The sequence below is a fragment of the Crassostrea angulata genome, chromosome 8 (assembly GCF_025612915.1).
Source record: "Crassostrea angulata isolate pt1a10 chromosome 8, ASM2561291v2, whole genome shotgun sequence".
Classification (NCBI taxonomy): domain Eukaryota; kingdom Metazoa; phylum Mollusca; class Bivalvia; order Ostreida; family Ostreidae; genus Magallana; species Magallana angulata.
Genome location: NC_069118.1, coordinates 20,878,608 through 20,896,476, shown reverse-complemented (window position 1 = coordinate 20,896,476; position 17,869 = coordinate 20,878,608). Strand labels below are relative to the sequence as shown.

General features: G+C 30.3%; 1 protein-coding gene across 1 annotated transcript; it reads left to right on the top strand.

Annotated features, from left to right (window-relative positions):
• Positions 1-6,038: 6,038 nt before the first annotated feature.
• On the top strand, positions 6,039-15,856 carry LOC128158180 (uncharacterized). Its single transcript, XM_052820932.1, has 10 exons — positions 6,039-6,252; positions 6,481-6,627; positions 6,715-6,848; positions 6,958-7,090; positions 7,747-7,872; positions 8,000-8,164; positions 9,048-9,169; positions 10,783-11,023; positions 12,014-12,098; positions 13,598-15,856. The coding sequence occupies exons 1-10, from the start codon at positions 6,168-6,170 to the stop codon at positions 14,100-14,102; spliced, it is 1,743 nt and encodes a 580-aa protein (XP_052676892.1). The 5' UTR covers positions 6,039-6,167; the 3' UTR covers positions 14,103-15,856.
• Positions 15,857-17,869: the final 2,013 nt, after the last annotated feature.

Here is a 17,869-nt window from a genome sequence, read left to right as displayed (position 1 = left end):
GGTATGTATTCCCTACTCACCTTGCCAATCAGCATACCTGTCTGTATTTTATATAAATTAGTCTCTCTCTCTCTTTCTCTCTCTCTCTCTCTCTCTCTCTCTCTCTCTCTCTCTCTCTCTCTCTCTCTCTCTTCAAATGACTTTAACAATTCTTGCATTTCTCTGGTTTTTCTTAGTCAAAATATGCTCACATTATTAAAGCTGCTTGGTCCGATTTTATATCAAATTTTATGCACGCTTTTAAACGATGGCTATGCTTAGTATATGTATAATAATAGACATTGCAGTAGTTTTACCTGTCAATTATGCCAAATTTCAATGAAGAGAAATACGTTACAAAATTTGCTAACAAAACAAACGACATTAAAAGGTACCGCGTTATTTCGCCTCATGTTAAATTCACCCCTGACGACGAGACGGGTATGGTTGTATTACGAATTTGACCTCGATTTAAATAAAGGTCGAAATGATCAGACAAATTACAAATAAGCATGTGTACGTTTTGTTCGCTAATATTTCCAAAGTCTGCTTTCATTACAATCGATGCATAGCATGCGGGTTGAATAACCCCAATCATTCGGGGGACGAAACCAGGCGGTTTCCTTTTCTAAACATTCCCGTGATGCATTTTGGTTTGTTTTTTCGTTTGCCCAAAGAGAAATTATTTTTATTTACTTTAAATATTTCTAACTTTGAAAGGAGACTGATTCTGCTGGTGTAAATAGGAGAAAGTCCATAACTTTTTAAGATAAATGATTTGTATGAAAAAAAATTTGATACTGTAATAACAAAAAAATCGGACCAAGCAGCTTTAAATATAGATCTTTAAAATTTATATTTGTTTCGTATAATTTTTTGACAACTCTTAAGACTTCCAACCTATTTTACTTTAAATATACACATTACATGTATATTCATCCTGTTAGAGGACTTATTATTGATAGGAAACACGTGTAAGTTTGTGTGTACAGGTTTTAAAGCATCACATGATTTGGTTGGCCTTTTTGTTTTTGATATCTCTATAGTAATACTTTATTTTTTGTAAAACATGAAAACACACAAAATTGAAACCTTCTTTTCCATTTATTTGATCAAGTACATTCGTGTATTAACAAAACGATTTGATTTAATTATTGCGTTTACCATATGTGCATTAACATCTCTATACCAGGAATTAGAGCAACTCGTCATCTTCACAGCATATCACCATGTCGTCCAAATTTCCATAAAATGAATTTTTTTTAAATTCAATTATCAAATCATTAGAATAATTAGGAAAAAATGACGGAGCTTGGACGTGATTAAACGTGTTCACTTCCTTTCCATACAACATTTTAAAGATTACGTGTAAAATGATAACACATACCACTGTGTGTTTATTTACAAAGTATGTGGTTTGATTTTTCTAAAGAAAGCATATAATTAGTAGGAAGTGAGTGCTTTGATAACTTAGCTTCCTTTACTTCCGCAACAGTTAAGTGCTTTGGTCATGATGTGCCTGGAACTAGGTGATATATTTTCATAGCGCCTTTACACTCAAACTCATGAATTTACATGACTTTTCAGTTCGGAAATATTAAAGAGTTAAAGTTAAGAATGACGCTCGATTTAACGCCTTTTAGTTTTGGTATTTTTGGCCGTAGTCATCTTAAAACAATGCATAAATGAAAATTGTATTAACAGATGGAAGGGCATGCTCTTTGTATGAACAGTTTCTAAGACGAAGCAAGCTACGGACAAAAAAGTTGATAAAACATGGCTATCAACAGTCTCGCTTGAAGTCATCTTTTCGTAAGTTCTATGGTCGATAGAGCGACTTTGTCAGCAAATACAATCTTCCACTGGATCGCATGCTGACTTACGTTTTTCATACTAATTGTTAGACTATAATTAACCACCTAATTGTCTACGGATTTTTCCGATTTTTATTCTTCCCGATTACAACAAAGAGCACACGGCCGGTGTGACCGGTCAGCATAGGATGCTCACTCCTCCTAGGCACCTGATCCTACCTCTATCTATTTGGACTGTTATTGTCATATTTTCTTTTATAACTTTTGATAATTGCATAAAAGTTTTTATGAAAAAACTTGATGCATCCAAGTTGTTTTAAGCATGGCATTTTTCATTAATCAATACAATGAAAGTTAATGTGGTTTATTTTCAGCAGATGTTATGTATTACAGTTTAGTTAAGAGCCTTATAGCAATCATGGTTTAATTACACGCAAATGTAGCTGGTTTTGTTAAAGTTTCTCAACCTTTGAACTTTTTATGGTTTAATCCATGTAAATTTTATTTGAATTTAAGATCCATATGTAAACAATCAAATTAATTCAAAATATTTGTAAGTTGCGATAAAAAAAAATACGTTGTAGGAACTAGCACAGGTTTTCTATCATAGCAATTATAGCAACAACTGCTCCACAATCAAATCTAACATGAGTTCTTTATTTATTTCCATATAAAAAAGCACTTTTTTTACAAATAATCACATTCCTTTGCTAAATGTTTGTTAACATTTTAAGGTCATTTGAACTTGCCAGTGTAAAAGCTAACAAATTATAGTGAATATTGATACAAATGTTAACAATTTTTTCGACAATTGCAATTATGAATTGAATTATTTCATCAGAGATTTAGGCCCTAAATACATCAAAGATGCAGAGGAATTTCTGTTTTAAGGGTAGGTCTGTGTACTAAATATAATGGGGAAATATTTCTAAATGTTCTTTTAAAAACCAACAATTCTACAATTTTGTGAGATTACTGTGCAAACATCCTCAAACAGTGCAGATTCTAAGTTATTCAAACGTGACCCCCGACAATTACAGGGGCCTCAAGAGGGGTTGAAAAAAAACCATTTAAATATACAGGGACTACGGGTATGTTTAAACATCTTCTATTAAGATCTACAATGCTACAATTTTTGGAAATTACTATGCAAACATCCTCAAACGGAAGTTTTAAATTAGTTATGCCTTGACCCCCGGACCAATACAGGCACCCAAAGAGGGGTTCACAATTAGACATTTAAATATGTATGGAAAATGTTTAAAATCTTCTTTTCAAGAACTATATTGCAATATTTTGTGAGATTATCATGCAAGCATTCTCAGATAGTGTATAATATTCAAACCGTGACCCTCAGACCAAAACAGGGGCCCCAAAAGGTGGTTAACATTTTTTTTTTGCTTCAATGCCACAATTTGTGATATTACTGGAGCCCAAAGAGAGATTCAAAGTTCAGTATAGAAGTTTATAGAAAAAATTCAAATCTACTTTTTTTAAAAACTACAATGCTACGTTCAGTTATTTTACCATGTAAGCATTTTCAAATTTTCATATACTCATTATAAGGTTAAACACCTTCTTTAAGTTGTTAAATTATTTATAGTTCATTTAACAATTTAGTTAACTTTGATACTTCAGGGTCTATAATAAAAGGATTTGATGCATTTCAGATCATGGGATATGTTGTCCAAAAAAGCTTCTTTTTTATATATTGTGATCATGTAATGTCAAATCTTGTAATATATGAGAATGTTTTTTAAACGTTATACTTCGTTATTTATAAGTTTTAAAATAAGTTACGTTTACCAGCTATAAACTAGTTTTTTTTATCATCAAATGTTTTTAAAGCTTGAGGTTCTACAAATAATATTACAAATAATTTCCTCCTCTGGAAACATAAATTAATAGCATTTATTCCTGATCTGGAAAAATATGTTTGTAATAAAAAATATTCAATTAACTTCCGACAAAAATTGTCCATTTGATGTTATAATATTATTTTCAAGTGTACAAGGTACAATTCTTTAATGATTTATTTCCAACCTAAATTTTCTTCCTTATTTTAAATTCTATAATTTAAACAACCATTTAAACAACCTCAGTGCAAAAATGGAAACATACAAAAGAACAGATTGCACGGAAAGGTACGTGTGCAATACAATTTGATTTTAAGGGAAAAAAACATTCAATTTAAGATAGTTTTCAAAACTTTTTCATGTTTGTTTGTAATTGTTGAAGACATTTTGAGATTTTTTCCTGCTTGAATGTTGTCTCCAAAAAGCCAAAAATTCGCTTTAATAACCCATTCGGGTTGAAAAAAAATATTTTAATGGTTAAGTACATGTATATCGGAATGTAAAAATGCATGAAAAGTTTTCGGTCTAATTTTTAATTCGTAATAATTGCAGGCCCATAATAAGGATCATTTCTCTTCATAACAAACTATTATATTTGCTATATATGAGGTGGTATAAACAGGCATACTGAGTTGCTCCAAAGAATCACATCCAAATCAGGTTAACTTGTAATTACGTTTTAACAGACTTTTCTCTATGTTAAGAATATATGTTAAACCGGAATTGCAAATGTTTTTATTTGTAAGTGCACTGGAAACGCAATTACTAATTTTGATAACATGTGTCATTACAAAGTGCAAAATTACGTAGATTTTAAGAATTACGTTCACTTGGGGTTTAATTTTTTTTTTTAGATTTACCTGAAGTCAAAAATTGTTTTAAAAACCCAAAATAACAATGTTATAAATCAAATATCGATAATGATATTCATATATTTTGTTTATTTGAGGAAGATATGCTACGACAAAGGTAGTTTCAAAAGATTCATTAAGAAAAAGTTTCAAATAGATCAAAGGAATACAAATTATACAGCCTTGTGTGATGATGTACTTCTACGTATTTTATTACTCCTTTTGATCATCTCATAATTATAAAATATTAGAAAAAGCACATATTTAAATCCTGCTTATTTCGTATGGGAATTCAAATTATCGATCAAGTACATACTGCGAAATTGCATAATCACCTTGTTAATTATGGATGCTTAAATACCGATAAATAAAGAAAAACAATAATTTTCAAGATCGGAAAATTCTTTAAAACAAAGCAGTTATTATGGGGGATTTTTTCAGTTTAGATTAATCATTATTATACGTCTTCATGTTTGATTGAGGGGGTTTATTTAAATAAAAATACACGCAACTTACACAATCTACATACGACCTTGATTTTTAGGTACGGACGTGTACCAAATGACGATGTTGATTTTTTTTAATTTCTAGTTTAATTTTGTTTTCATATTTTCTGATTTATGCATAATTTTAGTTTCCATTAGTCAACTCCAAACCCACCAAAATTGCTATGTCGTGTTATTGCTTGACCAAAGTGAATTTCATTTACAATGATAATTTTCTTTGTCTATATGGTTATTTATTACATTTTACTGAATTTTACTATATTGTATACGTTATACTTGCACAGTGACTAAAAGGTAACCTTCAAGCCAAGCTCTGCTATTCAGTAACCTATCCAAATCTTTCAATTCACATCAGTTGACTTATTGACACATGTTTATCATATGCAATTATGACAAACATGTAATTTTGAAATGTTACGTCTTTTTATGTACGATAAAACCAGCAATATAATAATGATTAACATAATTTGTGTATTGTATGTTATTGTATGAATATGATTGTTAATTTTCTCAGAGTTTCAAAAAGGTGCATTATTTTATTTTATTTCGTAAATAAATTGTTTTGTCTTCTAATTTCTTTTGTAGTAAAAGTGTTGCTTTTAAAACAACATTTTTTCAGCAATTTAAAGGCGTGATATCTTTTTTTAAATCGATGAATACACGTGAATGACAGTAATTTCCTTAAGATTGTTTTCCTTTGTCAAAATCATATGGCCAAAATCCTGGTTATCTTTTCCCGTAAGTTTGGCTTTCTTAAAGAATGTACTGCTAAGATCATAATTAATATTTTTGTCTTTCCATGGATCGGATAACGATAGGTTGTTGGACTGCCCTCTATTCACATGTTTAATGTTTGTTTAAAGTGATTTCTTTTTTGGTACAGTACCAGTAATTGAGGCATGTTAATGCCATACTTTTCTTTAAATCAATTTTTTTTGGTAAAATCATGCGGTAAAAATCCTCGTTATTTCTTATTTATGTAAGTCTGGCATCATCATAGCTTCCTCATATTCATGACTTAGTGTTCAAATATCACGCAGTTTTGAAAAAAAATATTTGTATAGCGTCAAATGAATTTATTTCTACAATTTTGAATATTGGTGAATTAAAGATTATGTGAATACATTTATGTTGTAAAGATAATATTCAATCTATTATAGAATGTGTGGAGATTGTTTTCACTGGAAAATGCAACAATATTTTGGCATTCGTCGCAAGTTATCTTTGAAATCTCTGATTTTGTCGGGTAAATTTATTCATATTAAGTATAAGTAGATTTGATATAAATGAAAATTAAAATGATTTCTCTTTAGTTTATATATCTAAGAAGAAATGGGTACTGCAAATTGCATATTAAATTTTTCATTAAGTTAACTCAGGATTCTTGAAAATGGATTATGGTTAAGATAAAGAAAAATCTTTCATATTTTACAATGTAAAAATTTTTATTTCATAAGGAATAATATAATTTCAGTTTTGTGGATTAATGTATATAGTTGGTCATGGTTTGAAGCGAAAGATCTGTGTCAGTCGAATGGAACAATTATTAAAACAAGATCTAACTCAGATAACTATTGGACCAAATACTATCGACGTCGCTCTCACTGGATTTCCAAATTAGGTATTCGCCATTGATGTTGAATTTAATAAGGTCTGTTTTCAATATACAATTTTTTAAAAGAAAAATAATCTCTGGACTTTGTTGTAGGATGCTCCTCTAACGATATGTTGAGCAGTTATAAAACCTATGATGTGCCTTCTGATCTAATAACGGCAGGACTTTGCCAAGAACTTTGCATGGAACACTTTGGATCAAATAGAATATTTTTATTCGCATATGGGGTATTTATCCTCTTATTTAAAATCGTTAATACTTGTTAGAAAACAAATGACAAAATATATCACCTGTTTATATCGCTAAGACAGCTTATGAACGTGTAATTTGTTTTAGGAAAAGAAATGTATCTGTCTAAGAGACAAACTTATGGATCTACACCTCCATTTTGACAATTGCAAATCTGACTGTATTGGAGACTTTGAATTAACACCAGACTGTGGGGATAAGGTCCTCGTTCTTTTATCGAGTAAGCTAGATATAAAGAAACTTTACAAAACGTTAAAATATTTAATTATTTCTACAAACGTTTTGTCTACAATGCCTAAACAGACAAATTTAATTATTTTTTTCCTAAAACAGTTTAAAAAACTGGATTCATAGTCTGTCCAGAGATATTTATTAAACACATTTGGACAATTCTATTTTTAAAAAAAATACACACACCTGAAACTGAAATTGATTAAAGGCAAAATATCAAAGATATTTTCATTGACCTATTATCGTGTTTGCACTTGGCACTTTTTCAAGAAACAGGAATAGATTCCTGATGTAGAATAATAATGGGAAATATGTACATCTTTTCTCCATTCGAAATCATTCGAATTTTTCAACTTTACCATCAGGGTACTTTCATGTCTGTTGCATTGCTGCAAAACCCCTGTGCATTTTTATTTTAAACCATGTATTGAAACATGAATAACTAGAGGGGGTGTTTCAAAAAAATCATTGGAATTTGTTGATACTACTAAATGAACATTGTTTAAATTCTAAGGTATCTAATTTAGGAAAATGTGCTGCGTAAATATGTTAGAACAGAGTATAGTGTATTATATTTTATAAAAGCACCGATGAATGTGATTTCTTATGATATCCTATCCAACGTGTGTATTTGGTTTTGAACAGAACCAATCACTAAGCAGTCAGATGCTTTATCAAACTCCACTTGCATCGCTATGAGTTGTGATACTGAGCAAACCAAAGATGATCTAATTGGGCACAAAGATTGTAAGACAGTTTGCAGTGAATCAGGTAGTATTATTAATCTATAGAAAATTAAATCAACAAGTGTCAAACATCTATTTTGTTTCTATTTTGTTTCTTTTAACAATAGTTTTAGTATCCTTTAATTTTCTCACATTTTGATTGATCTTTTCAGAAAACAGACCACAAAAGAATCAAAATCCAAAGTATTGCACTGAAACAAGAATCATGGCTTATCTTGAATCAGTATTAAACAAAAGTTGTGATGCTGCAAACTTTGAGAGTTCGAGAAAAACATGGTTTATTTTAAAAAGACAGGTGTATCAGAGTTATGATCGAGGTAAATATTACCGAAAAGCAAGGACTGATATATTGTTTGATACATATCACAATACTTTAAATCAATACAGCATCTGTCACAACATAGCTGTAAATAATTATATGAATTGATATCTATGCAAAAGATTGTGTTGCTTTCATTTATTGTAATACATTAAAAAGTACTTCATTGAAATATCTCAACAACTCTTCCCAAAATTAATTTAACATAATGATGTCAATATTCAAAAGTAATTGACTAGACCAACTAACAAAACTATAAATGTACTGATTATCATCCACTTTCATTTAACCTAGATCACACAAAATACGTTGAACACTTAGAAACATGATACTCTTCCGGGGGGGAACTTTAAACCTCTGAATACAGATCAAACAACCTAATTATTACTTTTTCGGGTGATGATACGGGTAATTTCTCTGTATTTATACATTGATCAGCAGCAGCTGCATGTACTGAACATACATGTATTTTGATTTGTATATTGGAAGAGTAGTTCTTGGACAACGTTTTGCAAATTCCAATTAGAATTATTAATTGTTTGTTAACTTAAAACTGTGTTGTTTGATATCTGCACTATGCAATTAGGTAATCGAATACCAGCCCTAATATTCGCATTTGCATTTTTTGCTATACTGAACATATTTCTATAACTACACAACTCTCACACAAAATTTAAAACTCTTTAATCTGTTTGCATGAGATACTTATGTTTCCTTTGTTGTTTCCCATTTTTGAGGTGAATAAATATTTCTGTTTAGCTAACAATTTTAAGTAAATTGTGGAAGGATGATATTTCAACATAATGAAAATATATGATAACTGTAACAGTCATTCTTGTACTGAAATCTCTGTTTATCCCTAATGGTAAACTTTATTCCAGAAGACGTAAATCTAACAGAGTTTGAAAAAAAGAATTTTTTTATTGATTGCCAACGATGTGGGATCGATTCATGTCCAAATATTGACTGCAACAACAAGAAAGGTGATATTGTGTGTAGAAATGTAAGTCTGTTCAGATGTAAGAAAGTTTACTCCTATTTATTCAGATTCATTTTTAGAAAAGATAAGATTGTATTGATCAAAAGGAGCATGGTCACGACTTTGGTAAAAGAATTTCCGTTTTTGGGAGTTGATTTTAATCAACTTTCCTATGCACTTACTCGGGCAAAGCGAAAGTGAAACAGTGTTTGGACCTAAGCACAAACCAATACCGCTGACAACACTTAGTTCTTGAAAATAATCGATAAATTCGATGCTATGTATTCTGAAGCATTGTTTTTCAAGAAAACTTATTCATTTATACCATGAAAATAATAAGATTTTAAATTGTACAAACAGTTTAAATATTTTTAAAGCCGTATGTATTTCTACGCTAGAGTTAAATGTAGTCTCGTACAACCAGACGCTTGGCTGTCTCCGTTAATATCCGACAAAACTTGCTTGTCGGAGATAAACGGAGACAGCCGAGCGTTTGGTTGAACAAAGCAAGAGTTCAATCTTGTCTGGATCGATACAATTTCTCAGAAATATTTCGATTACTGATACTACTTGCCATGCAAAATCACATATCGTTGATTTCGAATAAATGATAATCGATAAAATCAACTCCCGTCAGTTCTTCAGTACTTTGATTAATGTATGCAATATGTCAGTGAGGCATTTTTATTAGTAAACAAAAATTTAACTGTCAGTCGCCGAGTTATAAGCAAGATAGGGCTCACAATTTTTGATTTGTAAAAAAAACTGATTACATCTTGGATGATAAAAGAACTTTTCAGGTTAAGACCTAAAAAAAAATTCACAAACTCTAAGATCTGTTTAATCATGTTCAAAACGAATTAGCATATAGAAAAATCAGATTGAAAAAGGAAGTTTCTTTGATTTATAAAACCAATCTAAACAAAAACATGGCACGAGTCTTGTTAACATAACAAGTAATTTTAAGCTTTGTATCTTGTTTATATCTCTACAACTAAGTAACTTTTGGTTGATCATTAGAAATGCATTACTAATGCTTTGCAAACACAAAAAAAAGATAATCAAAATTTTACTTAATCGTGACCACGTCCCTTTAATACATGTACATATACATGTCGCACAGAAATACATTAAATCATTGTTGCAAATTATTCATAAAGAAATTCCACATAAACTCTAAAAACACTAAAAAGAATGGGAGGAACTTTTTTGAGTGAAGGTTTTCATTAGAAAGATAAAAACCATCTTCATTTTCAATTACAAACGTTTGACCGGCTAGGAGGTTTTAGAATAAAAGAATTTTGATATTCAAAATTCATTAGATAAACATTTTAAAAACAATTGCCAAGTCCACGTGCAATTGCATTTATATATGCTTTCTTTCTTTCTAACTATCCAAAAATTAAAGGTAGATCTGATTCTTTCACCACAAAGCCTCTTTAAAAATGCTGGCGATAAGAACAAACAGGCAAAAATGCTTTTTTAGTGTAAAGAAGTCTACATGTATAAATAAGTTCTATATTGTTTGTTCTACTAAACTACTAGTGCAAAGAAAAGTGTCATTAAAATGAACCTTTTATCAACATTATAAACTTTGTGCAGGAATCCGATATTTAGTGGCCAGGTTCTTTTTAAAGGGGCTGACAAAAGCTGATTTGCATTCTATGCCAACTCCATCGACGCAAACCACGGTTTGGAGTCAACAAGCTCGGAAAGAGAGAAACACTGTGAATCACACGTGGGTTACAGACGATGTGTCAACGACTGTGATGACGAAACAAACGTTTTTAATGACGTCAAATGCAATTGACTATAGAGAAAATATAAGCACACTGAAAACTACATCTATAAATCAAATCAATCGACAAAGAAACGAAGGTAAGAAACCATAAGCTTATATTGGAATTTTATTATGATAGAAATTACATAAAGACAAGAAATAATTCTACTTTACTTTAATTCACAATGATTTTTATTATTATACAATAATAATTATGCAATAAAAAATCTTGACATTTAATTTTATTTAACATAAACGCGGCACAAAGGAAACTGGGTACATGTAATTCTTTATAACACGTCCATGTTAGGCAATGCGCTAGCTATTTTATTTCAGGCAAATACACTGTAAAAAGTAGACATTCAGCATTCAATTAAATTTTAAAAAGGTCTACCGCATTGGTGCTGTTGTTTGCGTCACTTGTGCTCGATAAAATAGCTTAAGTGGTGCTTGGTTCACCTAATACAGCGCTGTCAAGCTGATCCTAGAAATTTTATGATATTAAGTATTTTGACAGAAGATGTCAGGAAACAAGGTTAGTCAGTAATGAAAATTGCAATTTTATTCAAATTTGTCAATTTTATTAAAAAAAAATTATCGATTTACAAGGTTTTTTTTATTTGTTTTCTTTTCATTTTTGTGTTATGCTTATAATCTTATTTCTTGATTTATCGAGGATTTATGTCTACAATGCCCATATCGATTATCTTTACTTAATTGCCCCTCCCCACCAATTCACACACAAGATAATACATTGTTCACCCTTTTATGTGTTCAACTAAATTTTTAGCTTTATTATACTACTTTCTATTTGTCCGTCGGCCTGTCTGTCTGTCTGTCTCTCTCTGTGTCTCTCTGTCTCTCTCTCTCTCTCTCTCTCTCTCTCTCTCTCACACACACACACACACACACACACACACACACACACACACACACACACACACACATTAGTTTCTCGGGAACTAGATCAATTCACTTGCAAAATATTTAATTGCATGCTAGTTTTGATAAACCAATAAAAGGTCTAAAGGATGTGTCTTTTCACTCTACGTATTATGAAATATTGATCACGTTTTTGTTTTAATAAGATGAAACTGAGATAAACGTTGGAATAGTAGCTGTGTCCTTCCTTGTTTGTGCATTGATATTAGCAGGAGCATTCTGTTTTGTCAGGTAAGCAGACATCAAAAAAGAATCAGGTATTTATTATATAATCTTTTTTGGCATTGAAATTTCATTTATGATATAATTTTTTAAAATTCAATGACATCGGTTTTACTTTTATCTAAAACAAGACAAAATATGACTGCAGCAATGTTGCAATGATTTTAATGACCTTTGATAATAGAATTACATAAAATTATTAAAAGGTTTCAACTAGAAAGAACTAACCGCATCCGCCGATCACAACACTTTTAATCATCGTTGAAAAAAAGTATTATTTATTGATTTCATGTTGGTCGACGCATGCGGTAGTAATTTTCTAAGGCTAATAAACTCGAAAATGTTAATATTTTTTAGCGATTTAATTAGAAAAGACATAATTCGAGTGAATGAATCAATTTATCCGTAAATTAGATTTGATATCTATGAATTTTCTATTGATACAAATTCATGATTACGGAAAAGACATTTAAAAAAAATATATGAAAACATTTTTTTTTCTCACTATACAATGTAATAAAAAAAAAGAATTGATACATTGATGTACTGTAGACGTATTTTTTTTCCACGGGGTCATAATTCCGCGGAATCACAATATCAATTTAATCCGTGGGTAAAAATTTACGCGGATTCTTTGAACGAAAAAAAAAATCATTTGAATAACTATTATTAAATATAGTTCTGAGCGATTTTCATTACATAAAATTTGTCAAACTTTGGACTTAAATTGTAAGAACTGTTCACAGTGAACAGTAATTATCGGTTGTGCACTGGTCGGTAGTCATTAGTTAGCCGTCAAGATGTTACGACGCTGGCTAAAATCGTCTGAAACACCATTTAATCTTTATTAACTGTCAATTTATGCGTTCTCATGTCGTTTAAATTATGAGTTGATCAGTTTAATCAATTGAAAATCAGAGCACAAAGGGATCTAAAAATTGCAGTAAAAACACGGGTCTTGGCGTGTATAGTTAATTGGGTCATTGAAAGACAGACCCGCTTTGGGCTATTTGTCGTCTGACACGTGCCGTTATCTCAAGCTTGGAGAAGTTTAAATTTCATGTAAATTTACAGAAAATTCAAATCTTTAGGAGATTAAATAATTTATTATGTGAATTCTCAATACAAATTTGTTTGACAGTTTGCATAGATAAAAACGATATACATTGGGTACACGTATATGCAAGTGTTCTATAATGTAGTAACTTCCGATTACTAGTATCCTTATTCATGTAATGCAATTCCAAAATGTACTTTAAGTACGCTGGGAAAAAATTCCGCGGAAAATTTGTGCCCGCGTTCATAGCGTAAATAAATACCACGCGGACAAAAGTACTTCTACAGTATTTTTGCATTAATATTTTGATTTTTTTTCTTCTGTTATAAATACTAATAGAAGAATCTATTGAAAATTAAAACAAATTCAACATTGTTTTACATGTACTCGTTTTATTATATAAGATATTTATAAATAAATGTGATACTAGTATATTATTCTTAATTCTTAGAATAAGGAAGAAATTCCTACTGAAAAGAGAACGTCCAAGCACATCCATATTGACTGAATTTTCATCGGAAAAAATTAAACAAACCCAATCTCATGAAAATGATAAAAATCAGGGAATTAATAAAATGTCTGTTGGAAATTCGCCAAAGGAGTGTCTGTACGATTTCGCAGACAACAGTAAATTAGAAGAGGAAACTCATTATAATCAAGAAAACGAGGTACTGTATCATCATCTCAGAGAAAGCGTTCCGACAAATAATGTGAATGACAATACATATATGGTAGCTGGATACAAGACATCGGACGAAGACAACGTGTACTTTGGAAGGGTGGAGGATCCATACGATCATCTTAGAGGGGCGGATCGTACAAGACAGGAAGACAATACCTACGACCATGCACCGATTGTAGGCGAGTCTGACTATTCCAGCTTTAACATTGATGTGGGTAGGAATACAAGTCAATCACATGTTGAAGAAAGCATATATGACCATTTTGAGGGCTGATAATGATAATTGACAGTTTTAAATTTCGGCTATGAACAATTGTCCATTTTAAACTCTTTTAAGACGCAATATTGTTATATAGACGTCGATATCATCAACCAGCAGAGATTCACTTTCCTTAGACCCACTAGCACAATACATGTACAGATTAATTTAGTTCTCCAATACTAGACGATACAACGATATTTTTGAAAACTTATATTTACGATTCTGAATGAGGAATGATTTAATACACCGGATACACCAACAATAATGAAGGGTACACGGACAAACAATACAAAGAAACAGAAAATATTCTGTTCACTAATATTGTTTTCACTCATTTGTACTTTGATGATTGGTTTGCGTTTAAAATGTTACATGTTTAAATTGAATGTCTAAAAGTGTTAGCTATAATATTTTTATTTTTTTTTTGCTGTGGAAATAAGCAACAAAGCTTTTATTATGAATAAACGAATGCTAAAACAATGTAGAAAAAGACAAAGACATTAAGGCTTTTTCAGTTTGAAAGAATATACAAAAATATTCAAAAATATGTTATTATTTGTATACTAGTAGTTGTTACATATTAAAATTATTACATTTTAATGACGATGAACAATTAAGCATAATCTACATCTATATTTTTATAAAAACTACACATTAACATAGGATCGGTAATAGAAATGGAATAATTAAAACATAAATCTTTGCTTTTAGTGTCATCTGTTTCCAACGTTTTTCTTTGGTTTCTTTTTATCATTATTTTATCTTTTTATTTTTTTTCTGACTCCTTCTCAGCTTGATATCTCAGAAAGTTTTCATTCGATTTCAATGAAATTACCTTGCCTCAACGATGTTTAAGTTTCAGCATTTAAGTCACTTCCGTTCAATTTGGCTGCCATTTTTAATTTTTAAAATAGTGATTTTGTCCGGAGAAAATCTCCATAAACTTTAAAGTTATCACTTTGAAATTTTTCTGATGAAAGATGTATCAATTCTATGCTGTACTGGTGGTTGAAGATTTTATTCATCAATTTTGCTCAAAACCGGAAATAGTTCCAATTTTTGGAATTTTAATTTTTTTTAACAAAATGAGTTAATTCTACAGTATTATAGCATTTGCCATTGTGAGTTCAAATCTGAAATTTGTTTTAAAATCGGACGATGCATTGTAGAGATGTTAAGGATTAAAAACCGATTTGTCATGAAATTTTGATTCTGCGTTCTAGGTTTGAAAAATAGCGTAAAATTCAAAGTGAAATTGACTCGTACCAAAGATAATTCTATTTTTGTTAAGTCTTACTTTCAAAAATTAAAATGATTACATGTTCGGACTTCTTTTTGTTACGTCGATCTTGAAATCGTAAGGGTTTTTGCTCATTCGTTCTCAGAATCATTCGGATTTTTTTACATCGTGCCAAGAATTTTTCAATTTTTTAATTACCCTTCTTTTTGGTTTAAGAACTTTGCTTCTGACAGGAACATCTAACATTACTCTCGACATTTACGAACTTTGCTCTAGTTCTTATTATTATCCGTCATATCGAGAGAATGGTGATATTTTTTATCTCAACCAAAATCACATTTTTTTCTAACTTTAGAATAAGTAGTAACTTTAGAATAGAATAAGTCAAGTGTGATATGCGTTTTTTTCATTCAACTTTTTATATATTTTTTTTATCTAAACAATATTTTATTCAACATAATACATGTATTTTGAATGGAATTAGGTAGCAGGTAATTCTATTTTAGCTCTTTCTTTACATCATGATCAAAACGGATACATTGAAGTGTTTGATAGCAATAATTCAACGAAGACTTTGGAAAAAAAACAAATAAAGAAGAAAAAAATGTTGTTAGCTCCTTTGGGTCGTTTCAATCGTACAATTTATTGTTGGTACAAATTGAATTTTAACCAAACTATTGATAAAATGGTTTTGATGAGTGTTCCTATTCATATGATATTTACATTATTTATTTATTTTTTGTTTTCTGCGCATATTTTATAATAAATATTTTTTCATATTGATGATTAAAACATTATTCATTGCATATTTGCTTTTTCTTGCTTTCCTAAATACAAAAACAAACTAGAGTAATACAATGATTTAGATGTCAGCGTTTATCACTGAGTTTGGGCACATCGAAACGCAGCTTTCGCTAATTAACATTTGATGTTGTTATTATTTAAAGAAGCAAAATTTTGTTTAAGAAAATGCCTATGATTAGATTGAATTTAAACCAAAAGGTTCTGCATAAGCCACTTAAAATTTTGTGATCTTTTTCGAGATATATTAAAACAGTTTTATTATATAACGTCTTCAGCATTAAATTGGCATAAGACTATAGGGGTTAGTAATGTAGGTTTCTATAAAAAAAAAAAAAGTCTTCAAAGACAAAATAGTTCTAATCAAATTCAGCTGATAACTTTTCAGACTCTTTATTAATACATTTGTATGATTTTACACTAGTAACAATAATACTCTTTAATTCGCGCTATTTGTATTTTTTTCTGCAATGCTAGAAGAAATCATTCTCAATGATGTATGATTTCACTGGTATATTCAGTCCTGATTTAGAATATTATGTATGTATCATTAAATCTATCTTCTGATAGAGAGCACACGGCGGGTGTGACCAGTCAGCAGAGGATGCTCACTCTTCCTAGGCACCTGATCCTACCTCTATCTATTTGGAGGTCCGTGTTGCTCTGCTTTGAATTTGTATTTCGTTTTATGGATTTTTGAGATGGTTGACGGTTTGTTATTGTCATTTTATCATTCTGACAAAAATTTGACCATATGCTGTTATGATGTAACTTTCAAGTTTACAATGTATATTTTTGTGATGAAATATTCCACAATTAAAGTGTTCTTCCTTGTTTCTAATCCTATCATTCTAACAATCTGAGTTACACAACTACGATAAGAGGAAAGAACAGGTGGCATGACAAGGCACATGTACAATACGGGGTTTTTTTCTACAAACAATATGCGAATTGACTTTGTTTTAACAATAATTAACCTTGATATACTTTTGTAATTATTTCCGATAATTTTTAAACATTTGTTTTGAATTATCTTAATTGTAAAAACAAATGCGCGATTTCTTCCTGCTTGAATGTTGTCTCCAAAAATTGTTTCAATTTGCCGAACGTTTCCTTTTCCCTTTTAATTAGTATTATGATCAAATAACCATGTCAGATACTTTAAAGCTTATATTAATAATCATGGAAAAGTATACTGCAGAGTAAAAATGTATATAAATTATTCCTTTTGATTTTTAGTCCTAACTAATCGTAAAGTTGAAGAAAGGGTTTATTTTGATAAAGCACTATTGAACTATGTCGGATAAGATACATATAAGTATGTATGTTGGCTTGCTGCTCAGAATAAATCAGAATGAAAATTAAGTTAATTTGTAATTATGTTTCCATAATTTCACTTGAATTTCGCAACGGACTGAAAACATATCATGAAATACTGTTTCTATCACATTTAAATCTGTATTATTGATAGTATTAACGATTAGACCAACATGTGCTTCGTGAATTATCACCGTTATTAGATGTTTTTTTTAATTTACAAAAATTATACATAGCAATTGAAAAAAATGCATGTCCCAAAAACCTGTGCCTTTTCGATAACATTAGTATTGTACCCGATACAAAAACAATTTTTATTACCCAAAGCCATCAAAATGACCTTGACGGATGTTCACTGAACAAGCGTTAAAACTGTTCTCCGCATAAAACTGTAGTTCCCTGAACAGGCTTTAAAACCGTT